The sequence below is a fragment of the Paramormyrops kingsleyae genome, chromosome 16 (assembly GCF_048594095.1).
Source record: "Paramormyrops kingsleyae isolate MSU_618 chromosome 16, PKINGS_0.4, whole genome shotgun sequence".
NCBI classification, from domain to species: Eukaryota; Metazoa; Chordata; class Actinopteri; order Osteoglossiformes; family Mormyridae; genus Paramormyrops; species Paramormyrops kingsleyae.
The window spans coordinates 2,379,878-2,402,486 of NC_132812.1; the positions used below are offsets into that span (position 1 = coordinate 2,379,878).

Consider the following 22,609-nt stretch of genomic DNA (forward strand, 5'->3'; position numbering starts at 1 on the left):
CAAAGCTCAGGAGCAACTGTCCTTTTCCGACGCTTGGTAGCGATACCGACGTTAGATGTTGCACCCTCTTCATTTTAATGGAAACATTTTCTTCTTTGTATTGGTATTAATGTTGTGGGGATTCTCAGGAAGCATGGACTAAATATACCGAAATGTCATCAAAGTGGGCACCAGAGTGGCATCCAACCTACTAAGCGACAAGTATGTCCTTAAGTGAAAAACTTCAGCGTTGTTTGTGGTGCACTGCTGGCCAAAGGAAGGCCCTGGGTAACTACATATCACTGAACTGGGAGGAGTATGCTCAGCCAACAGGGGCTTTCAGGGAAATCCTGTGAGCTTATTAGGAGAGCCCAATAGAAAGACTGCATGTTCCTCAATCTGTGGCATCTGGGTCACATGCTGTTATGGGGTCTGGACAGAGTAATTTCAAGTCACAGAACGTTTTTGTTGGTACAGTGATCTTACTGTTAACTGTATCATTTTAACATTTAAACTGGCTGTTTTGGTGAAAATTAAAATACAATGACCAATTAACTCCCAATAGCTTCCACGCAGTAGCTATTCATTAAATGACTGGCTTTAATGTATGGTGTGCAGAATGCAGTGAACACGATCAGCCGACCAACAATGGGGTTATCGCACTTCACTGTTGAAACAGAATCAGGGCACCTGAACATGCTGAGGGCTTCCACAAAACCATCTACATGAATGTGTCTGAAAGCCTTCTTCTCGTTTCTCCCCCTATCTGTTTGTCTCCTGGCCCCCCTGCAGGTTTTTAAGGTGAAGGCGGTCCAGCTGGCTGAGAAGCTTCTTCCAGCATTTAACACCCCCACAGGAATCCCGTGGGCCATGGTGAACCTGAAGAGGTGAGCGGGGCATATTTCCCAAACAATGACATGGTTATACTCTTAGGCGTAGTGAAAACTGTCCAGCCCAGCTGTCCTAAGGTGACAAGTGTTAGTGCTCAGCTAATATGTCAGATTATTGGGATTCTCCGTTTTTTTTAGTGGCTCAAGTTAAATGAAGGTTTAGCTTCATCTGTCTCATTAGGGGGGCAGCACGATGCATCTGAGTAAGCCTGCTGTCTCTGGGGGACAGTTGCAGGGTCAGGTTCAGAGGCCCCAAGTGGGTGGGGTTGTGTGTCATGGGGGTCCATCTGAAGTAATTTTGTCCCAGCTAGGGAATTATGTGCAGCAGGCCTGTATCTGACCGTGAGTCTTAACTGGCACATGGCTGATAGAGAACATGTATGCTCACCGTACTGTGAGGAGTAGCTTATGGATGCCTGACCAATGTTTACATCAGCCTAAGCATGTTAATGGAGCTGGAGAGCGGCAGTGACACTCGTGAGGCTGCTGGCTTTAGTGCATACTGCAGGTTTTCAGTATGGACGTGGAGTAGGGGGCTGCCCTGTGGGTCACTGTAGGGAGTGCAGGGCATGGCTGCGGGTGCATTCCCCCTTTCACATGCAGCTGGGCTGGATGAGTAAGTGGGCTGTGTGTCTGTATACATGCCTCTTTAGTGCTGACTCATCAAATATCATAGTTATATCTGTCACATTAAAATGACTGGATAATATTATATTTCCATATGCAATACACTAGAGATTTCACCCATCCGATACCCACTATGGAATTATATCAAGCTATCTCTACTATACACATTGTTTAACATTTTTAAATTCATTTTTATTGTAAAATTATCATGATTTGAAAACTGGGAAAAGAATTGTACCAGCCTGTCAATTGATCTGTGTTAGTTAATGAGTTTGGTTCTGGCTAATGGTGTCTCTTAAGTTAGACAGACAATATACAGACAATGAACATATAATTTACATTATTAATAAATTATTATTACTGCCATCCCAGGAGGGATTCCATACATATTCCTTATGTCTTACCTCTCTCTCTCCTTATCCCTTTCTCCCATTTTCTCTCAAATGAACTCTGATTCAGATTATCATTGGCAGGAAAATCAGTTCATTCATATTGCCAGAGAATAAATAATCTCTCCCTCTTCATCTCTTCTGTTTAACATTTCATTGCAAATTGAAAAATGCTTTATTTGAATAGGATGTTGTCTTGCATGGCTAAAGCTGTGTAGGACAATGATGCGCTTCAGTGCTGTGTGAACAGCCTCACTCCGAGACACATGTGGCATGTTTCTGCATATTATGACCGAACACTCTGCTATATCCCAGTCTTGCTAGTTGTGCCCACAGGAATAATTTCCAGTTCTTCATTGGAAAAACAGATCTTCAGTTTGTCACTTTCTTAAAAAGGCATTTCTAAAAGTCCAAAGTGTAGCAGGACTGTGCTCTGTCCACTTCTGCAATTCATTTGGTGACCATGTAACCCATTCTCTGCTGCATGCTGCCCAGAGTTCCCTTCCAGTTCTCTTCTCTGCCTTTGGGTCACACCCATATGACATTCAGACCTTGAGCTTTAAAAATGAACAAAACATGACAGCACTAACCCTCCTGAAGGGGAATCCGTCTTGTGGCCAGTGCAGGGTTCTGTAGTCCTGCTATACAGTTGGCATGGAATCTATAGGCTTTTCTGCCCTGCAAAGGCAAAACACAGTAACTGCACTGAAACTAAAACTGAGAAGAAGGGCTTCAGCCTTTTTTGGCTGTCCAACCATATGTAAAGAAGGATGTTAAATTATAGTGAACTTCAAAACCAAGCAGAGTCGTATTTTGGCACCCAGTTTAACTGTCCTTCAGCGCTCCTACTGGGTGGCTGGTATATTGGAAGGTGATTAATAAAATATAATTTGGAGGGAATGTGATCTTTGCTCAGATCTTCCCTTGTTTGTATGTGCCCAGCGGTGTAGGCCGGAACTGGGGCTGGGCTTCAGCAGGCAGCAGTATCCTCGCTGAGTTCGGAACCCTCCACATGGAGTTCGTTCACCTCACCTACCTGTCGGGAAACCCCAACTTCTACCAGAAGGTGAGTGGGGACAGTCCTGTTTCAGCCCAGAATAAGATACACGCTCTTACCTTTGGTATTTGTTCAGTTCTCCTTGTCAGATATATCCTTTGGAAGCTGCTTACATTCTAAGCTATCTAGTATAACCAGACATCTACTTTTCATGTGTTGCCCATTACTTGCTGTTGGAGTAATAGCAACAGCAGCAGATTCTGTGGAGTAAGGCTTTATCTGCTGTGCGGATTGTCAGGGATTTAGCCAATTCATATAGCTAGAATCAGTATCATAAGCAGCTGATAGATGAAATGGGTGCACAAAGTGTGACCTCCAGACTTGCCTGATGCTGATGACTGACACATGGGCTGAAGTCAATGCAGGTTCTCAGTTTTTTTTTTAATAGCAAGAGAACAGGGTGAGAGAGCAGGTTGATCAGCAACAATATGAGATGCCACCAGCTTAGTCAGACCTGTCAGTCTGAAGATGATGTCTACCACAGGATCCAGTGTGTGTGTGTGTGTGAGCGGGTATACCTATCCTTATGGGGACACATTGGCCCCATAACGTGATAAATATCAGTTTTTTTCCCCTTATGGGGACTGGTTTCCTGGTCCCCATAAGGGAAAACTCTATTTTATAAAAATCTGTAACAGCTATGAAAAAACTAAAAATGCAAAAACTCTTGTATTTTGTTTGGTTACTTATGGTTATGGATAGGGCGGGGTGGGGGTTAGGGTTGTCATAGTTAGCGTTAGCATTTTTCCCATAGAAGTGAATGAGTGGTCCCCTTAAGGATAGGTATACCCGACATGTGTGTGTGTGTGTGTCTCACAGCATTTGTTCATCAGTTTGTGAACTAATCTAATGAGATCCAGCATCTGAGATGTATGGCTTTGTCTTAGTTGCCTGCTCCATTTCTCCTAAGGTTATGCACATACGCAAGCTACTGGCCAAGCTGGACCGGCCCAATGGACTGTACCCCAATTATCTGAACCCTCGGACAGGACGCTGGGGACAGCGTGAGTACTTCCCACAAATGACTCTTGGATAAGAGTTTCATTGGTTAACACTTCACTACAGCCTACAGTGCGTTGTTGCAGTTTCCCACATCTTACAGCTCCAGATCAGTGCTGCTACCATTTAGTCTCTTTCGCCTTGTGTAAGCTGTGGAGAGCTCTGAGTCACTATATTCGGAAGACATGACCAAATAGTACTTAGCTCTAATGCTTGTAGATGCAGTTAAACACCATGAGATATTTACTGAAGGCATTTCAATCCCAGAAGCACTGCCACTGCTCAAAGGCTTGCAGATGTATCTGACTTTATTAAAGCTATTAGGTTCCATTATCTGAGTCTTCTAAGAGGAAATTACAAAAAGCATGGCCAGCAAAGATGAACCAGGTCACCTTGTCATTGAACATTCACTTTATTTTGTGTTATTTTTTCAACATGTCTTCAGTCCCCTTAGCTCATCAGAGATCAGAGCTGAGATTTATGAGCTATAATATTATCCATGGGGTTTTCGTATGCCTTCTAGTGAGCTGAATATTAATGATTTTTTAGTGGAGCCATCAGTGCCACCAGCTACCCATTATAACAGGGAAGCAGATTGGGGATGGATGATCACAGCGACTGCAGTGTCTGAGGATGAGGTTAAGGATGTATTGATGAGAACTTATCACTTCTGGGTGAACTGGGGTGAAATAGAGAGATTGTGATGGGTACTTATCCCCTCTGAGTGGATTACGGTAAAGCAGAGAGATGGTAATGAGGATTTTTCCCCTCTGCATGACACAGGGGGGTGGTGATGGGGACTTATCCCCTCTGCATGAAGCAGAGAGATGGTAATGAGGATTTATCCCCTCTGAGTGAATTACGGTAAAGCAGAGAGATGGTAATGAGGATTTTTCCCCTCTGCATGACACAGGGGGGTGGTGATGGGGACTTATCCCCTCTGCATGAAGCAGAGAGATGGTAATGAGGATTTATCCCCCTTGTGTGAAGCAAAGAGATAGTGATGAGGACTTATCCCTCTGTGTGAAGTAGAGGGATGGTGATGGGGACTTATCCCCTCCACGTGAAGCAGAGGGATGGTTATGGGGACATATCCCATCTGTGTGAAGCTGAGAGATGGTGATGGGGACTTATCCCCTCTGCATGAAGCAGAGAGATGGTGATGGGGACTTATCCCTTCTGATTGAATCAGAGTACATCAGAGAGCTGCTGATGAAGAGGTATCCCCTCCATGTGAATAAGGCAGAGAGATGGTAATGGGGACTCCGGGCGAATCGGGGTAAAGCAGAGCGATGATGATGGAGAGTCTTCCCTGTCTAGTCACAGGATCTAATGTTGAAATATAAATAACAAAAAACCAAGATCCTGCCTTCATGCTCAGTCATATTAATAGTAGAATGCTTCCTCTTAGTTTTGTACTTCCTCTTACTTTTACTGCTGTCTTTCACTGGAACAAGTTTTCTCTGGCTTTCTGAGGCCTGACCCCCAAGCATAGGGAAAGCATCCTGAAAAAGACCCGTCTCTCTTAGTTCAAGGAGTAAAAAATTTGTATTGCCACTAATTGTACTCTGCAGTAGTGATTATTGTACAGGCCTTGAATACAACCAGTCATTATCTTCCTAATTAAGTTGGCACTATTCCAGTTAATTGAGTGGAAGACACGAGATGCAGGATGAAAGCAAAAACCAAGGAGACTGGGCATAGACAGGCTGAATATCTATTTTAGCAGATTTTAAAATAATTGTGATGGATAAAGAATGAAAACACAGCTTTGTACTCTGGCACTTGTCTTCCCAGGGCAGTAGGAAGCGGATTTAGTGCTAAAACTTGATCAGATGATTTTGCCAGGAGGCTCAGTGCTGCCAGTTTCACTCTGGATTTCAGGAACAGTGCCCCCAGTGTTCCCTTTCCTTTAAAATGTGACCTGCTGTTGGTCAGTCAAGAGGAGAGAAGCCCTTAGCAACCTACAGTTTGTGTGGATCGTGGTTCCTGCTTGTTTCAGAGTCTTCTCCTTAACCTGGTCCCCTAAACAGATCATCTGACTGAATGAACACTCTACTGCAGTGCTTTTTTATCTGCTGTCACAGTGACAGGGAGATGTTTTCCTGTGGTCTACCTCAGTGCTTTTCTGGATAATTGTATATGTATCACGTGATTGACATTGGTCTGTTCAGAACAGAAGGAAACCTCAACCTGCTAAAGGTTATGGCGGATTAATGAGTGTTTCTGCCCTCAGACCACACCTCTGTGGGAGGACTAGGGGACAGTTTCTATGAATACCTCCTAAAAGCCTGGCTCATGTCTGACAGAACTGACAAGGAGGCCAGGAAGACCTATGATGATGCTATTGAGGTGAGCCCTTAACTCTTTAATCTAGAGTTTGCAGCTCTAACAAATCCTCACTCCTGTTATCATCATCCATCAATCCATCCATCCTTTACAAGCCAGAAGCTCAACCTCCAATAATACCATGTATAAATGTATGAAGCTTTATGAAATACACCCACATGTCTTTAGGCTATAGAGCGACATTTGATTCGCAAGTCCAGTGGCGGCTTGACCTTCATCGGAGAATGGAAGAACGGACACCTGGAGCGCAAGATGGGTCACCTGACCTGCTTTGCTGGGGGCATGTTTGCCCTGGGAGCTGATGGCTCACCAAATGACAAGGCTGGACACTATTTGCAGCTGGGGGCCGAAATCGCCCACACATGCCATGAATCATATGACCGTACGGGTGAGAGCAGAAAGTCAAGAACCAGGCGGCAATACTGTAATTGAGGGGCACAACTAACTTAGTTACTCAGTTACAATTTAAGAGCAAATCATGAACTAATATAGTCCCTGCATGAAATACATGAATTGTCATTATTGATTATAGATGAACGAACATCACAGTGCAATCTCCTTCTCTCCACACCAGTGCTGAAGCTCGGGCCAGAGGCTTTCAAGTTTGACAGTGGCCTAGAAGCTGTAGCCATCCGCCAGAATGAGAAGTATTACATACTGAGGCCTGAAGTCATTGAGACCTACTGGTACATGTGGAGGTTCACCCATGACCCCAAGTACCGCCAGTGGGGTTGGGAGGCCGCAGAGGTAGGTGCAGGACAGGAGTGTGCATGTGTGGAGTGGAGTGAGCAAACCTGTCCGTGAAATATTTACAACAGCCAGGGAGGTGTTCCACGAAGCAGGATTAAGGGAAAGTCTGACTTATGTCGACAAGTCTGGTTCAAGTGGGAGTTCCGTTCCATCAACATGTCTTAAATGAATCCCCGCTGAGCTACCATGGTAACTTAGGTGAGTGAACAAGTCTGCTCCGGATTAGGTTAACTGTCACGCTTAGCGAGACACCCGACGTGTGGGAACAGTTCCCAAAAAAATCCAAATTCCAAGCTCTCACTACTCATGTCATGTAATAAATACAATAAAGCAGGGGTCACCAACATGGTGCCCACGGGCACCCGGATGCCCCCAAGGACCACATGAGTCGCCCACGGACCTGTTCTAAAAATAGCACAACTCACCAGAGAGCAGCATCTAAAATTTTATTTTAACCTGTTATTATTTTCTTTAATCACATTTGCATTTATATAGATTCGAAAATGACAATATCTTAAAAAAAGCATTTAAAACAGGTTTATTATACATGAAGTTCAGATAAGTTTAGGAGAGCATTTCAAACTGGTAGCCCTTCCTATGGCTCAGTACCCGTGAAGTAGCTCTGAGTTTCAAAAAGGTTGGTGACCCCTGCAATAAAGCCTATAAAAATCACGTCTCAGCATTCCAAATAATTCCAAAATAATTAAAATATAAGTGTACCCATATTACAAAGGTCAAACATGAAATGCAATGACTGAAACTGAAAAAAAATCTGTAAAAATAATACGAACAGGAAAATATTTTTATATTTTGTTTAGTCACAGTATACTTTAAAATTTTACTAGTAAAAAGCAAAAACAAGATATGGTTATTTGTGCAGAACATTTCACACGGATGTGATTGAAAGTATTTTACAGAGATCAAATAATACAGAATAACATTAAACAGTAAGAATGACACGTGAACTTAACCCAGACAGTTCCTCGTTGGCTACGGGGATCGAACCAGGAACTTTCACGGTGTAAGGCAACAGCATAAACCACTGTACCACCATGTCACTGTACTAGGCAATTGTAACATTTACATAAGTTACGCATTTAGTCTGTCTACAATTCATTGCCAAGCCAACTGACTGGCTTTATGACCACAGTATTGCCTTTTTAGCGATTACATCTTTGTTTTTTTTCATACAGCTCCATCAGCAGTGTTTGTTCTGCGGCGGAAAAAAACAAAACAATACTCTCGTTTTACACACTTTTCGATTCATTTGGTCGATCTATCGTTCATCCATTCATTTGGGCTTCTTACATATCTCGGGTGTGCGCACTAAGTGAGACTATGGAAGTCTGTCTTGTTTGAGCCTTGATTAGTTAAAGCTGAACTGCATTCGTGGAACGACATGAGGCTAAATTTAGAGATGGCGCTAGTTTGAGTCTGACTTTTTCGAGAAAGTCTGGCTTTCTTTAGCTACTTTCATGGAATACCCCCCAGTTGTTATTATTTATTTATTTATTTATTTATAATAAATCATTCTTCCTGTGACGTACCCATGTAGCTGCTTCGCTCCTACTTGCAGCAAACACATGCCATGAGTAGTTTGTGATGGTCAACATAGTTTGATGAGTTCAAACATCATGGTATCCACCCAAAATTAGGGATGTTACTAAACAAAGTTTTGTTATTTTTTTCCCCTCAAAAGTGGGGGGATCAGGGTCCCTATATTACTGGGATGTATCCCCCTGTCACCCCACCATCTGTACCCCTGTGTACCCATGTAGCTGCCTTACTCACCTTGGTCTCATGTCACCTGTGATGTACCCCTGTAGCTGCCTCATTCACCCTGGCCTCATGGAGTATGTGATATAACCTTTTACCTGCCTCACTCACACTTGTCCCTCACCTTTCTTTCAGGCCATCAATAAGCACTGTCGGGTCAGTGGCGGGTTTTCCGGAGTCAAGGATGTCTATTCCTCCAGCCCTGCCTATGACGACGTGCAGCAGAGCTTCTTTCTGGCAGAGACTCTGAAGCAAGTTTTCAGTCCCTCAGTCTTACACTCTCAATATCAGATTGTGCCTATCTGTCCTTCTCTCACTGTGTAAATCTTACACTGTTTGACTGCTTCAGTGCCCTTGCTGCTCTCACATGTGCCAGCCTCTACAGAGTAAGGTTTACAGCAGAGAGGATATAGCCTTTGTTTGCTAGAGACACCCTGAGAGTGAGGAGAATCAGCTAGGTGATCAGTATGTGATAGATGGTGCGTGAAATACAATGTTCACAGAAAGCTCTTGGAATGCTTAATTCTGTAAAAATGTTGCAAATTCACTGGCTGCATAACAAAAGTCATTTGACAAGCAAAGTTTAACATATCTGCACATATCTTCCACACAGACATTTTCTTTTTATTTAGTGCCATAATATTATTGACTGACTCATTCAATTCTGTTCTTGCCATTTTGGTATTAATTCCAATTTAATCACAAAGGGATACTGAACACAAATGGTGTTTGGTGTTTATTTTATTGCAATGTAGTACTAATTAAGAAGCACCCAATGAGACTGCTTGTCAATGAACTTTTTAACTCAGAACAGCTCTTTTAAAATTATAACTTGGGTTTCAATGTATTGCTGCTTAAAATAAATGTTTTACTTAAAACTACTGGTTGTGAGATATATGATTATTTTTATAGATTTTTTATTTTATTTTTATTGATTTTTATTATAACTTTGCAATGTTTTTACTGAATTGAGCAAACGTCCCAAGACTTTCTGTGAGCAATGATAGAAATATGCAAGTATATGAAACATAAAAGTTACAGAAAATGTATAAAGTGCAGACTGCAGTTATAGCTTTTATAGTTTTAGTTTTTAAATGGAAGTGTTAAAGATCCTAATGGCCTGGGGGTCGAAGCTTCTCCTCACCCTCTCAGTCCTGCCCATAAGGCTTCAGGGGCACCTGCCTTTCTGCAGCCACTGGAACAGTTTATGGCACAGGTGTCTCTGGTAATACTTAATGCCCTGGACCTACATCACTGCATGTAAATGTTCTGCAGTGCAGGCAGTTCTGTCCTGGTGATTCTCTCAACACACCATATCGCCCTCTGCAGGGCAGGCAGTTCTGTCCTGGTGATTTTCTCAGCACACCATATCGCCCTCTGCAGGGCGGACAGTTCACTCCTGGTGATTCTCTCAGCACACCATATTGCCCTCTACAGAGCAGGCAGTTATGTCTTTGTGATTTGCTCGGCACTCCATATCGCCCTCTGTAGAGCTCTGCAGTCCTTGGAGCTGCAGCTACCATATGAGGCAGCGAAGCTCCCCGAGAAGCACAGATCCTGCAGTAGAAGGTTTTTTGCAGTGCAGAGGTTATTCTGAATTTCTTTAGCTGCCTCAGGTGATACACTTACTGCCTAGCTTTCTGCGCTGGGGTGGACATGTGGGTTGTCCATGTCATGTCCTCAGAGATATGTACTCCAAGGTACCAGTAGTTGCTGACCCTCTCCACCAGAGTCCTGAAAGTCTTGAGATTTGGGTACTTCCTCTCCTGCTCCTTCCTGAAGTCCAAGACCATCTCCTGAATCTCTATCTCCTGTCTTAGAGACATTCAGGTCGAAGTTGTTAGGTTGGCACAACAGAGACAGCTTCTCTAACTCATCTAGGTATGCTGTCTCAAGCTGTAATTTTTAGTTTCTCTGTCATTACATAATTGCATAAAATATTTACATTTAGTAGCAGTTACATAACAGATGTTGACACATTATTGTACAGCACAAGACCCCAGGACTCTAATCAGGAAGTAGAGTTATATTCCACAGTCTATGCAGAACAGAAAACAGGACACGTGGACTGTGCAGAGCATGTCTTGTACTGCCCCCTGCTGTTTGAACTTGAACTGTGCAACAAGAGCAGTATCTTGTAGGACCCACGAGAGCCAACAAAAAAGTTGTGGTCGTAGGACATATTCATGCAGTTGAGGACAGAATTGGGGTTCAGAATAAATGTGGAATAACAAATTTTTGTTATTGTAGTCAGTAAAACTCCAGTGAAAATTCTGTGCATTCCAGAAACCAGTGCTGTGTTGGAGAGAGCATCCAGTGTGTGGACACATATTGGTGAAGAGATGGATATGTCTCTGTCCTTAATCAGTTAATCATATTCACTTTTTGCATTCTAATAAAAATACACATATTGCAACTGGAAAGCATGAGTTTATTAAAAGGTTCTCCCAATTGATGTAATTTGCTGTAATTATAATGTTGTAATTACAGTGGTACCTCAGAACTCGAATTTAATCCGTTCAGAACTCCGGATCGAATCCTAAAAAGTTCGAGTTGAGATCCAATTTTCCCCATAAGAAATAATGGAAAACCAATTACAGTAATTGGTTCCCGGCCCCAAAAAAATTACACCTAAATATGTTTTTTTTAGCATTTAAACACGAAATGAACCGGATAAAACAAGAAGAGCATATACTGTACTAAACACATCTAAGCACATTTATCAAAACAGTCATTTGTAAAGTAAGAAAATATATGTATCCAAACAATGTGTCCCGATCGTCCGCTCCTTCCGTGTGCCATGCCCCCTTGGTTCGACTTTTAAGAAATTCGAGTTCTAATGAGTTTGAGAACTGAGGTACCACTGTATATACTGAAATCAGCCTATTGTTTATTTAAAAAAAATATTAAAGAGCAAGTCATGTTTATAGACCTACTTAAATTCTAAACTTGAATTTAATCAAAATAGCACAAATGTTTTTCCAATAATGTTCGATTTAGTGGATTATTGTTTCCATTAAATCTTACTTCAAATTCCATATCTACTTTAACTAAAAATTTTATGGAGGATGTTTTGTGTCAATATTCAATAAATAAATATGTCATTTAAATGATTATTTAAATTATAATTTAAAATGTCAAGTAAATTACTTTATATATATATGTTGTTTAAATGATTGTTTAAATAATCATTTAAATTGCAGTTATAAATGAAAATTCAATAGACTAGACAAGATCGATCTGTTGTGACTGATTGCAATACAACTAATTAAATGTTAGTTTAATTTTTTTTTTTTTATCTTGTTTTGTCTAATAACCAGGACAGGATTGGTAAATTAGACGTTTTAGAACCACTTGAAAGTAGCGATCATAACATGGTTAAATTTGAGGTTAAGTTTAGTGCCCGATGAGCAAAGTCCAAATCAAAAATATATAATGTTAGGAAGGCTAACTTCAATTGTATGAGATTAAAACTAGAAACTGTGAACTGGATGGAGTTAAATAACAAAACTGTTGAAGAGGCATGGGAATTTTTTAAAAGCACATTATTGCAAGTGCAAGAAGACTTCATACCTGTTTCCAGCAAGAATAAATCTAGGAAATTGCAACCTAGGTGGTTTAATAGGGAAATATAAAGTAAGGAGGAAAAGGGCTTTGTTCCAGAGATGGAAAATAACTGATGATGACATAATAAAGCAAGAGTATCTAAATCTACAGGCTGAATAAAAAAATGACATTAGACGAGCTAAAAGGAATGTCGAAAGGAAGATCGCATTGGAGGCTAAGGATGACGTTAAAAGTTTCTTCCAGTATTTTAACTCTAAAAGAGCTCTAAAAGCTAAAATTACTAATCTGCAGGATAGTAAGGGTCTTATAATTGAAAACGACATTGACATAGTAAATGAGTTCAATGATAGTTTTGCACGGGTATTCACTGTTGAGGACACTAGTAACTTACCAGTTCTTATTACTAATCCAACATTGTCTATAACTAATATATATATAACTGAAGCTGATGTTTTGCAAAGCCTAGCTAAGCTCAAAATAAATAAATCACAGGGCCCTGATGGCATCTTACCTATAGTGTTAAAAGAGATAAGGGATATTATTTGCCGACCCTTAACATTACTGTTTCAAAAATCCTTATCTGAAGGTGTGGTACCTTCTGATTGGAAGCATGCCAACATAATGCCCATTTTCAAAAAAGGGGATAGAAGTAATTTGTCAAACTATAGGTCAATCAGTCTAACTTGTATAACTGGTAAAGTTATGGAGGCTATAATAAAAGAGAAAATGGTAGATTACCTGGACTCAAATAACATTTTGAGGGATAGCCAGCATGGATTTAGGAGAGGTAGATCCTGTTTAACAAATCTGTTGGAGTTTTTTGAGGAAGCTACTCAGGGAGTTGATGATAAGAAGGCCTATGATGTCATCTACTTAGATTTCCAAAAGGCTTTTGATGTTGTTCCCCACAAGAGGCTCTCACTTAAACTCAAAGCGACAGGTATTTTAGGAACTGTAGCGACCTGGATTGATAACTGGTTAACGGATAGGAAGCAGCGAGTAGTTATAAGAGGCTCAATGTCACAGTGGGCCTGCATTCATAGTGGGGTACCGCAGGGTTCAATTTTAGGACCACTTTTGTTCCTAATTTACATAAATGATATCGTTGTCGTTGGCGTCCTCAGTCTCGGAAGACTATGGAATTCTGCGTCCGAATAGGTTACTCCATGGCTTGATTGCAGCGTCTTTGGTGACTGTAGAGCCCAATTCTGGATGTACAGCTCCTGGTGCAGTTTTGGCAGATGAAGACGGTGTCTGGTTTCACTGAGGATTTCTCCACATTTTTTCTGCGTTCTCTCCTCTCTGCCCACTGTAGGTGTCGCTTTTGTTCATAGCTGTTTACACCCGCCTTGATGGTTCGCCTCCACCCACTGCGATCTGCTGCTGCAGCTTCCCATGTTGTGGGGCTGATGTCGCAGGCTTCCATGTCACGCTTGCAGACGTCTTTATAGCGCAGTGCTGGCCTCCCCACTGGTCTGACGCCAGAGTCCAGTTCTCCGTAGAGGATGTCTTTGGGGAGCCGTCCATCGTCCATGTGATGAACATGGCCGAGCCAGCGAAGGCGGCGCTGAGTGAGCAGAGCATACATGCTGAGGATGCCAGACTTTTACAGGACAACCGTGTTGGAAATGTGGTCCTGCCATGTGATCCCCAGTATCCTTCGCAGGCAGCGGAGTTGGAACGTGTTGAGCCTGTGTTCATGGCGGGCATACAGGGTCCATGTCTCGCTGGCGTACAAGAGGATGCTGAGGACACAAGCCTGGTAAATACGGATTTTGGTGTTGATGGTCAGCATGGTGTTCTCCCACACCCGTTTGGTGAGGCGTGCCATTGTTCCAGCGGCCTTGCCGATCCGCTTGTCGATTTCAGTATCAAGTGATAGGTTGCTGCAAATGGTGGAACCCAGATAGATGAACTCCTCCACTACCTCCAGAGTGTGGTCACCAATGCAGATGCTGGGGGTGCTGCTGACATCCTGACTCATAATGTTGGTCTTCTTGAGGCTGATGGTAAGGCCGAAAGCACTGCTAGCATGAGCGAAGCGGTTAATGAGTCGCTGGAGGGCTTCCTCAGTGTGGGTTGCTAGCGCGGCGTCATCGGCGAACAGCAATTCCCGCAGGAGTATGTGACGCACCTTGGTCTTGGCACGCAGACGGGCTAGATTGAAAAGCTTCCCGTCTGTTCTTGTGTGGAGGTAGACGCCGTCGTCGCAGGAGTCGAAAGCGTAAGAGAATAGTAAAGAGAAGAAAATGCTGAAGAGTGTGGGAGCAAGGACGCAGCCCTGTTTTACCCCGTTGTTAATTGGGAAGGGGTCTGATGAAGAGCCGTCGTACTGTATTGTGCTCTGCATGCCCTCGTGAAAAGATGTGATCATCTTGAGTAGCTTCGGGGGGCATCCAATCTTGGAGAGCAGTACGAAGAGCCCCTTTCTGCTGACAAGGTCAAAGGCTTTGGTCAGGTCGATAAATGCGACGTAAAGCGGCTGATGCTGCTCTCGGCACTTCTAAATGATATAGACACCAATATATACAGTAAACTGGTGAAATTTGCAGATGACACCAAGGTGGGTGGTGTAGCAGATACTGAACTAGCGGCTCAGCAGCTACAGCGGGATCTTAATTTAATTAGTGACTGGGCTGACACCTGGCAGATAAAATTTAACATAGACAAATGTAAGGTCCTCCATGTAGGGAGCAGAAATATAAAGTACAGGTATTTCATGGGACCTACTGAAATAAAGGTAGCTGATTATGAGAAAGATCTTGGTGTGTATGTTGATGCTTCCATGTCTCATTCTCGTCAGTGCGGGGAAGCAATAAAAAAGGCCAATAGGATGTTGGGGTATATCTCCAGGTGTGTGGAGTTTAAGTCAAGGGAGGTAATGCTAAGATTATACAATTCCTTGGTGAGACCTCACCTAGAATATTGTGTACAGGTTTGGTCACCATATCTTAAAAAGGACATAGCGGCCTTAGAAAAGGTGCAGCGTAGGGCCACAAGAATGATTCCTGGTCTTAGAGGAATGTCATATGAGGAAAGGTTATTTGAGCTAAATCTGTTCAGCCTCAAGCAAAGGAGACTGAGGGGGGACATGATCCAGGTCTATAAGATTCTAACAGGTTTGGATGCTGTTCAACCGAATAGTTACTTCAGCATTAGTTCTAATACAAGAACTCGTGGCCATAGGTGGAAATTAGCGGGAGAACATTTCAAACTGGATTTAAGGAAGCACTTCTTTACACAGCGTGTAGTCAGAGTATGGAATAGTCTTCCTGATAACGTAGTGCAAGCTGAATCCTTGGGTTCCTTTAAATCAGAGCTAGATAAGATTTTAACAACTCTGAGCTATTAGTTAAGTTCTCCCCAAGCGAGCTCGATGGGCCGAATGGCCTCCTCTCGTTTGTATAGTTCTTATGTTCTTATGTTCTTATACCCCACCCACTGAGTTTGATGGGTGACTTTGTAATGGTTGCTGGTAATCGTTTAAATTACATATTTATAAATAATCATCTATATGACCATTTAAATTATAAATTATAGTTATTTTAATGTTATATTTATTTATTGAATACTGTCACAAAACACCCTCCTTAAAAATGACCATACTAATGAATTGATTGAAAAACAGCATATAGCTGGCTGGTCCATATGTATGCACCCATTAAAATAATCTGCAGGGTAAGCAGGAAGGAGTCGTCAAATATCTGCCGAGAGCAGTCGAAAGGTCCTGCTCTTGCCTCTAGTTTGAATTACCAGACTATCAGTACTCATTCCTTACTGTCCCACATCTCTCCCAGGTACCTCTACCTGCTTTTCTCCAGCGACGATCTTCTGCCATTGGATAGCTGGGTGTTCAACACAGAGGCTCACCCCCTCCCCGTGCTGCACCTGGTCAACCTCACTCTGCCAGGGAGCCAGCAGTAGGGACCCAGAACACCTGCCTTGGCTTTACCCCCATGTCCTCAAGTGGATTAACATGTTTCTCTGTGGAACTTTAGACCTTACAGCCACCTGGGGGCAACTGAAAATATGTCCTGGCCGGGGGGGGGTCATTCTACGACCTACAGTTTTTTAAACTATGTATATATTTCCCTTCGTTGCCAGTGACTGCCGGTAGCAACAAATAACACAATAACAAGAACACTTCTGGGTTTGACTTTTGGCCTGGAATGGATTGGCCTGGAATGACTCTTAACATAAGGTCCATCACAGTCTCAGTGGAAACAGGGCCCTCTTCCACAAAATGCTCTTCAGCTCTAAATGTCACTGTTGTTCATCCTTTATTCAACACATTTGTCCTCATAAAACCTGCTGGATATAATTCATTTATAGCCTTATAATGGTGGGACCTGTGGGCGGGTTTCGGCTCTCCCTCCTTTTATGTGATGTCATTTCCTGCTCCTATTAAACCCTGTGGCTGCACTGCGGTATGGGAGACCTCCTCACTGCCTGCCCCCAAACACAAAACCAGTGTAGTTGTCCTCGTCTTTTCATTCAGAAGGTTTTAAGTGACTGGCTCCTGCAACACGCACAGTATGTTTCAGTTGGAGGATGCTGTACAATGTTGCCGAATTGTAAAATTGAATCTATAACTGGTTTTTCTTGATGTGTTTGAAAGTTGAAAGTAAAAAGGAGATACTTACAAGCAGCTTTGCCTTCATTTCATACTGTACATACGAATATGTACCACAGCTCCTGTGTAATAGGAGGGATCTGAGACAACACAGGTACTGAGGAAACTCTCTCCAAAATAATGTATCTGACCATAAGGGGGCAGTTGTGCTTTATGTTTATACATGTGTGGTGAGAATTGCCTATGAACAGCAGCAGTGTTCACCACCACTCAAACCTCACATCTACGCTGGCTCCCCTGTTGATCACAAAGAGTCACTATACTAACTAAATAACTAAATATGTTACTTAGTTAGGAGATACAGAAGCAGCATCTTCTGCTAACCAGGTAGTTAGCTGTGATCTTCTGACTACTCATTAGTTAACATTAATGTTATATGCAGCCATGCAGCGATCATATCCCAGTGGCACCCCACAATGAAAGGAAATTTTGCCTAAGCTGACCAGTTTCTTCAGGCCAATGAAATGCATGACACAGACAAGGGGATTGGGGTGGGATGGAAGGGGCTCACCTGCATCTAAACAAAATGATCACAAATGCAGACATAATACATGTGTTAGCACACTAATGCACTGATGACTGCGCTGGTAGTTTCCAGTCATCATACATTAGTTTACACACGCAAAAGGGGGTGTCAGTGACAGCCAAGTATTCAGCCCTGTGTCTTCAGTCATGCAGAAAACCAAATACTTACTGATGGAAATGTTCCCTCTTTCAGCATGGTTATTTTCACCTACAATCTTCCTAAAAAACCCATGAGGCACAATTGTACTTGTGTTCAGATAATTGTATTTAAATCTTTAAGGAAGGAAGAAAGTTTTACTTAATTGGTTTTCTAATAATATATCAGATCAAAAATTCCTGCTGCCGCCTGCGGGGGTGCTGCTAAAAGTTTTGGGCCCAGTGATAACGTATCATATTGGCAGTTTTGGGAAGATTATTTTTCAAGTGTAATAGTTTTTCAAGTTGCTTTTATAAATGGAATAAGTAATGTAACTATTTTGATTATTTCGTCAAAGTAATGTAACATTACATTTAAGTACCATTTGATTACTTTTCTGACAAATGTTTTACACTGGGCAATAAAGTTACAGTCCCAAATGCTTTGCTGACCCGCAAGGCATATTTGGAAATATGCCAAAAGGTGGCATTTCTATGTGATAAAAAAATGCAAAGCAACAAAATTAATATTCTACATTTTTACCACATATTTTTACTGCTTATATTTTTGTAACCTCTTTGTAATCACTAGCATTTTGATCAGTAACTGTAATTTGATTACATATTTTGTCTCAGTAACTGTAACAGATTACAGTTGTGTTTATTTTGTAATTTCATTACATAACGCTATTTCATTAACTAGTTACTGCATGTTGGGCCGGCAACCTGTACCAATCCAATTAAGATCTAAATTTTTAAGGGGCACTGAATCTTCCTAATGCATCTCCACACCCACCCCTCATTACAGCACCCCCAGCTGCAAGCTCTAGCATATAAAGCATACCCATCAATCTACCCCCTAACCCCCCCCCCCCACACACACACACACACACACACACACACATGCTCACGCTACAGGTAACTGAGACATGCCTAACTGCATTTCTTTGGACTGCAGAAGAAATCCGGATATAAAGATGATATGATGGTAATCCAGTAGGGTATCTAGGTCCAGCAAAGGTGTGCTATTTTTATACGGAATAACCAAGAACAAAATATAGGCAATTGGACTTTGTTTTGTTCTTGCAGGTTTGGTTGTTTTAAAGATTGCAGTTCATCTAAAACTTACAAAAAAAAAAACTGTATCATCCTCCACTTGGAGTGAAGTAAACAGGTCAGACTCAGGGGCTGCAGAAAACTTGGTGGTTTGAAGTTATTCCAGACCCAGTAATCCCAAGAGGATCTTTGACCAACCTAGTCTGCTGTTTCCAGCCCTGTCTACATGAGGATGTCGTCAAAGTATTGCATGCACAAAAGTTAATTTTCTTTTTGTGTAGTTTTTGTGGGGGGAATGCAATTAAACACTTTTAATGAGTTGAGTTGTGTTTAAGTGAGGTGAAGAGCCATTGTTTTAATCCATTCATCTTCTAACTGCTTATCATAGTCAGGCTCACAAAAGCACACATTGTCATTCACTATGGACAATTCAGAGACACCAATCAGCTTAAATGAATTGGAATGCAGATGGACATCAGATTATCTGAAGAAATCCAGGTAACACAGAAAGAACATGCAAGCTCCACATGCACAAACTTGGAGATGTGAGGCAATATAGCTACCCACTGAAGCACCACATCACCCCATTTTTATGTAAAAACTGAGAACTTACAGCAGCTGCAGTGCCATTTGTTAGCCAGCTGTTGCCATCTTGTCCTGTGGCCCCTAACCCTTAACGGCTGTGCAGTGCTGCACGCTGGCTGGCCCTGCATTGTGGCCCCCAGGCCTGCTCTCACCTATATGTGCCTCATATATAGCAAAATGGGAGAGAGGAAAAAGGAATTTGATGACTGCTCACCTGTAGATCAATAAAGTATCACCATTCTATCATTCATCTCTATCCAATGAAAAACACATATCTCCAAAAATCCAGTATTTCAGGGGTATGAAAAATGCATTTTCTCTGAAACCACTTTACAAAATAAAATCAAACAATGTAATGAGACCTAGCAGTTAGTAAATAATTGAATGTTTTAAATGGACTCACATGGATTATTGTCAAACTTACATGGTTTTCTTATGGTGTGTTCCAATGGCACAGGGTTAGTTTGAGGTTTATCTCCCAGTTCACTATATTCCAAACTTGGGAGGTTACTAACAGCTAATCTAAATGTCTGGATATAATCAGAGCTTTGTCTAACTATGTTATCAAGCTATCGAGGTTAAGTTGTTAAAAGGTAGCAATGTAATGGCCAACAATGACCATCATGAATGCAAACATTAACCGGTACAAAGATGAATACTGTTTTCAAACAAGAAGCTTAGCGACAGCAATATCTGACTCAAACTTCTTTATGGTTTCAAGTGACAGCTATCAGTTGTGGTTAATTAGCTGATAAACTGCACAATACATCATTTTTGAGTTGCAATCTTGATTTATGTGCAGGGGCGGACTAACTTCCCTGGGGGCTCTAGGCTGACTTGGGTAGGGCCCCCCCTAAGTTAGCCATTTGAGCTATTTTGCAGAGCTTAAAGAGAAACAAGAAGAAAATAAAAATGATGGAACATCAATAATATGCTAATCAAAGCATGAGGTGCCAGAAACTTATCGATCAGGGTGGGGATGCTGTTGGTAAAATTCCACAGTTTGGGGTATTTCTTTGGTGATCAGCCACACTGAAGAAGGCCTAGCGTCGCCGATGCCTTACTCAGCCCCTGATGCTAAGATTAGTCTTGAATTTTTGCAAATAACAGACGTCGTCATAATTTAAATGATCGTATTATATCCGTAAATGTAACTTACCAGCAGTGTTCCTTTGCTATTCTGCAAAGTTTATTTCAATAATGATCATATTGTTAGTGGTGCACCAATGTGGAAATTTTGACAAGTAAGATAACATATATTTTTGTTTGAATTTGTCAAGGGACAAATCAGGAATAGGGGACCCAAATGTGCAGTTACAGGTAGCCAAAACACTTCATGAGAATGTAAGTCAAAGACGAATGCTAAGGTCAAAACACTGGGGAGTTTGTCTGGGGAGTGAAGGGAGAGGCAGACACTCGTGCAGAAGCAGGGATATCTGTACAAACACAAACACTCCAAAGGGGATCGGGACAAACACACTCACCGGGCTTGGGGTCAGGAGATACAAGCGCACCTAGTCACACAAGAGGGAAATCAAGATATAAGAATCAATAAATCGAGAGAAATAAATTGCTTATTTATTTGCTTACTGGGAGCAAAAATTGCAATCTCAATTCTGAGTGAAAAAAAAATCATGATTTATATTTTGCTCAGAATCCTGTAGCCCTATCCTTTTTCCAAACAAGGCGTAGGAGATATGCAGTTTTGAGAGACACTTCTGACATCCAATGGAGATATGAGATAAATTGATGATTTCATTAAAACATACAGTATTTTGATTGGAGAATTACATGTGTGTGCGTGTGCATGTGTATATATCCCAGTAGTCCCATATACTTCCTGTTCAATGTGACTATTTTCCAGATCAGAAATGAGAATTCGATAGTGATACTTGATAGTCCCTGTGGGGCAATTCTCTTTTCACCTACCCCATCCTGCTCTCCATGAGACATATGCAGGTGAGAGCAAGCATGTGGGTAGTAGTGCAGGGTCAGCCAGTGTGCAGCACCCCTGGAACTGGGGGTTAAGGGCCTTGCAGAGGGAGAAGAGGCAGAATTGCACTGATGTGTATGTATTACTACTCATCGATGGGTCTCCTTCCCTCTAGCTGGATATCCAGACTACAAGACAGAAAAGCTTACGCAAATGATCCATTCATCAGTTATTAGGAGACTAATTCATCCACAGCATATAATACTTTTCTTCCCAGGCAGCACAGAGCACAAAGCTGGGGGGCTCCTGGACAGGATTTCAGTCACAAGACACACACCCATCCTTGCATGTTATGAATCCTTGTCAACTACTCACCCCAAAAAAGACGTGGAGCGTCACACCACTGAGAAGTCTCCAGTCTCTCTCACATGGTCAACAGCAGTACTGCATCATGGGATATATAATGCCTCTTTTTGTTGTTCTTTAAAAAAATGTTTATGTGTCACATGCAAAACTTGTGGAAAGCCAACCTTTGACATAATTAGGATGACAGATGACTCAAAGTCTGTTTGTGTTGCACTTCTCATAAGGTCAGAGGAAAGAGTGAGTCTATTAAAGGGGCATTAAATGAGTCATATAGGGAGGCAAACTCATGTATTACGCAGACACAGGCACTGTTTAATGTACTAATGGCCTTCGCTTACATTCGGGGCCTACGTCACATCCATGCTGACTCACCTTTTCCATGATTAACTTTATCGCACTGGCTTACAGACTGAATTAAGAATTTGACCCAAACTCAGTGTGACAGCGTAAAGGTGGTTTGCACAGTATTTAACAAACCCCAGAATGTTTACCTCTAATAATCATACAATACAAGCCCTCTTCAAAAATAAGAGCTCAGTACAGCAGGGGGGGTGCATGATGATTGCACTGACCTGCCAGCTCGGACAAGTTAACAACAGCTTATGAACTTTGAACGTAACATGCTGGCTATAAAACTTTTGTGATATTTTTGTATTATCATAATCAGTCAGGTTACTCACCAGTTTATCGAACCCTATTATTACCCTATTATTACAACAGACCATAAAATGTTGTCTTATGGTATATGAGTGTAAAATCAATGGCATCATTAATAGAAGATTTCTGCTAGAGCTGATCACTAGTAGAGTCTGATCATTGAATGGGTTAAACATTAGCTCAGTTTATCTACCAAAAAATGTCAAGCATACTTTTTAAATTCTCTCTCATCTTTTCACCTGTTGTTTACATTTAATTTGTTTTTTAAGGACTCAATTGTGATGTCCAGACACCAGAAAGGAGGCAGACCCCGTAATGCGGGAGAAGGGTTTATTG

At 41.8% G+C, this 22,609-nt stretch overlaps 1 protein-coding gene across 4 annotated transcripts in view; it reads left to right on the top strand.

Annotated features, from left to right (window-relative positions):
• man1a2 (mannosidase, alpha, class 1A, member 2) overlaps window positions 1–17,031 on the top strand; it is a 117,234-nt gene extending 100,203 nt beyond the window's left edge. For all 4 annotated transcript variants that reach the window (XM_023837164.2, XM_023837166.2, XM_023837165.2 and 1 more), the window contains 8 exons: window positions 772–866; window positions 2,828–2,951; window positions 3,853–3,946; window positions 6,178–6,293; window positions 6,459–6,678; window positions 6,865–7,037; window positions 8,952–9,067; window positions 16,181–17,031. In XM_023837164.2, the coding sequence (XP_023692932.1) occupies window positions 772–866; window positions 2,828–2,951; window positions 3,853–3,946; window positions 6,178–6,293; window positions 6,459–6,678; window positions 6,865–7,037; window positions 8,952–9,067; window positions 16,181–16,307 (1,065 nt within the window). In that variant the 3' untranslated portion in view covers window positions 16,308–17,031. The remainder of the gene's footprint in view (window positions 1–771; window positions 867–2,827; window positions 2,952–3,852; window positions 3,947–6,177; window positions 6,294–6,458; window positions 6,679–6,864; window positions 7,038–8,951; window positions 9,068–16,180) is intronic.
• Window positions 17,032–22,609: the final 5,578 nt, after the last annotated feature.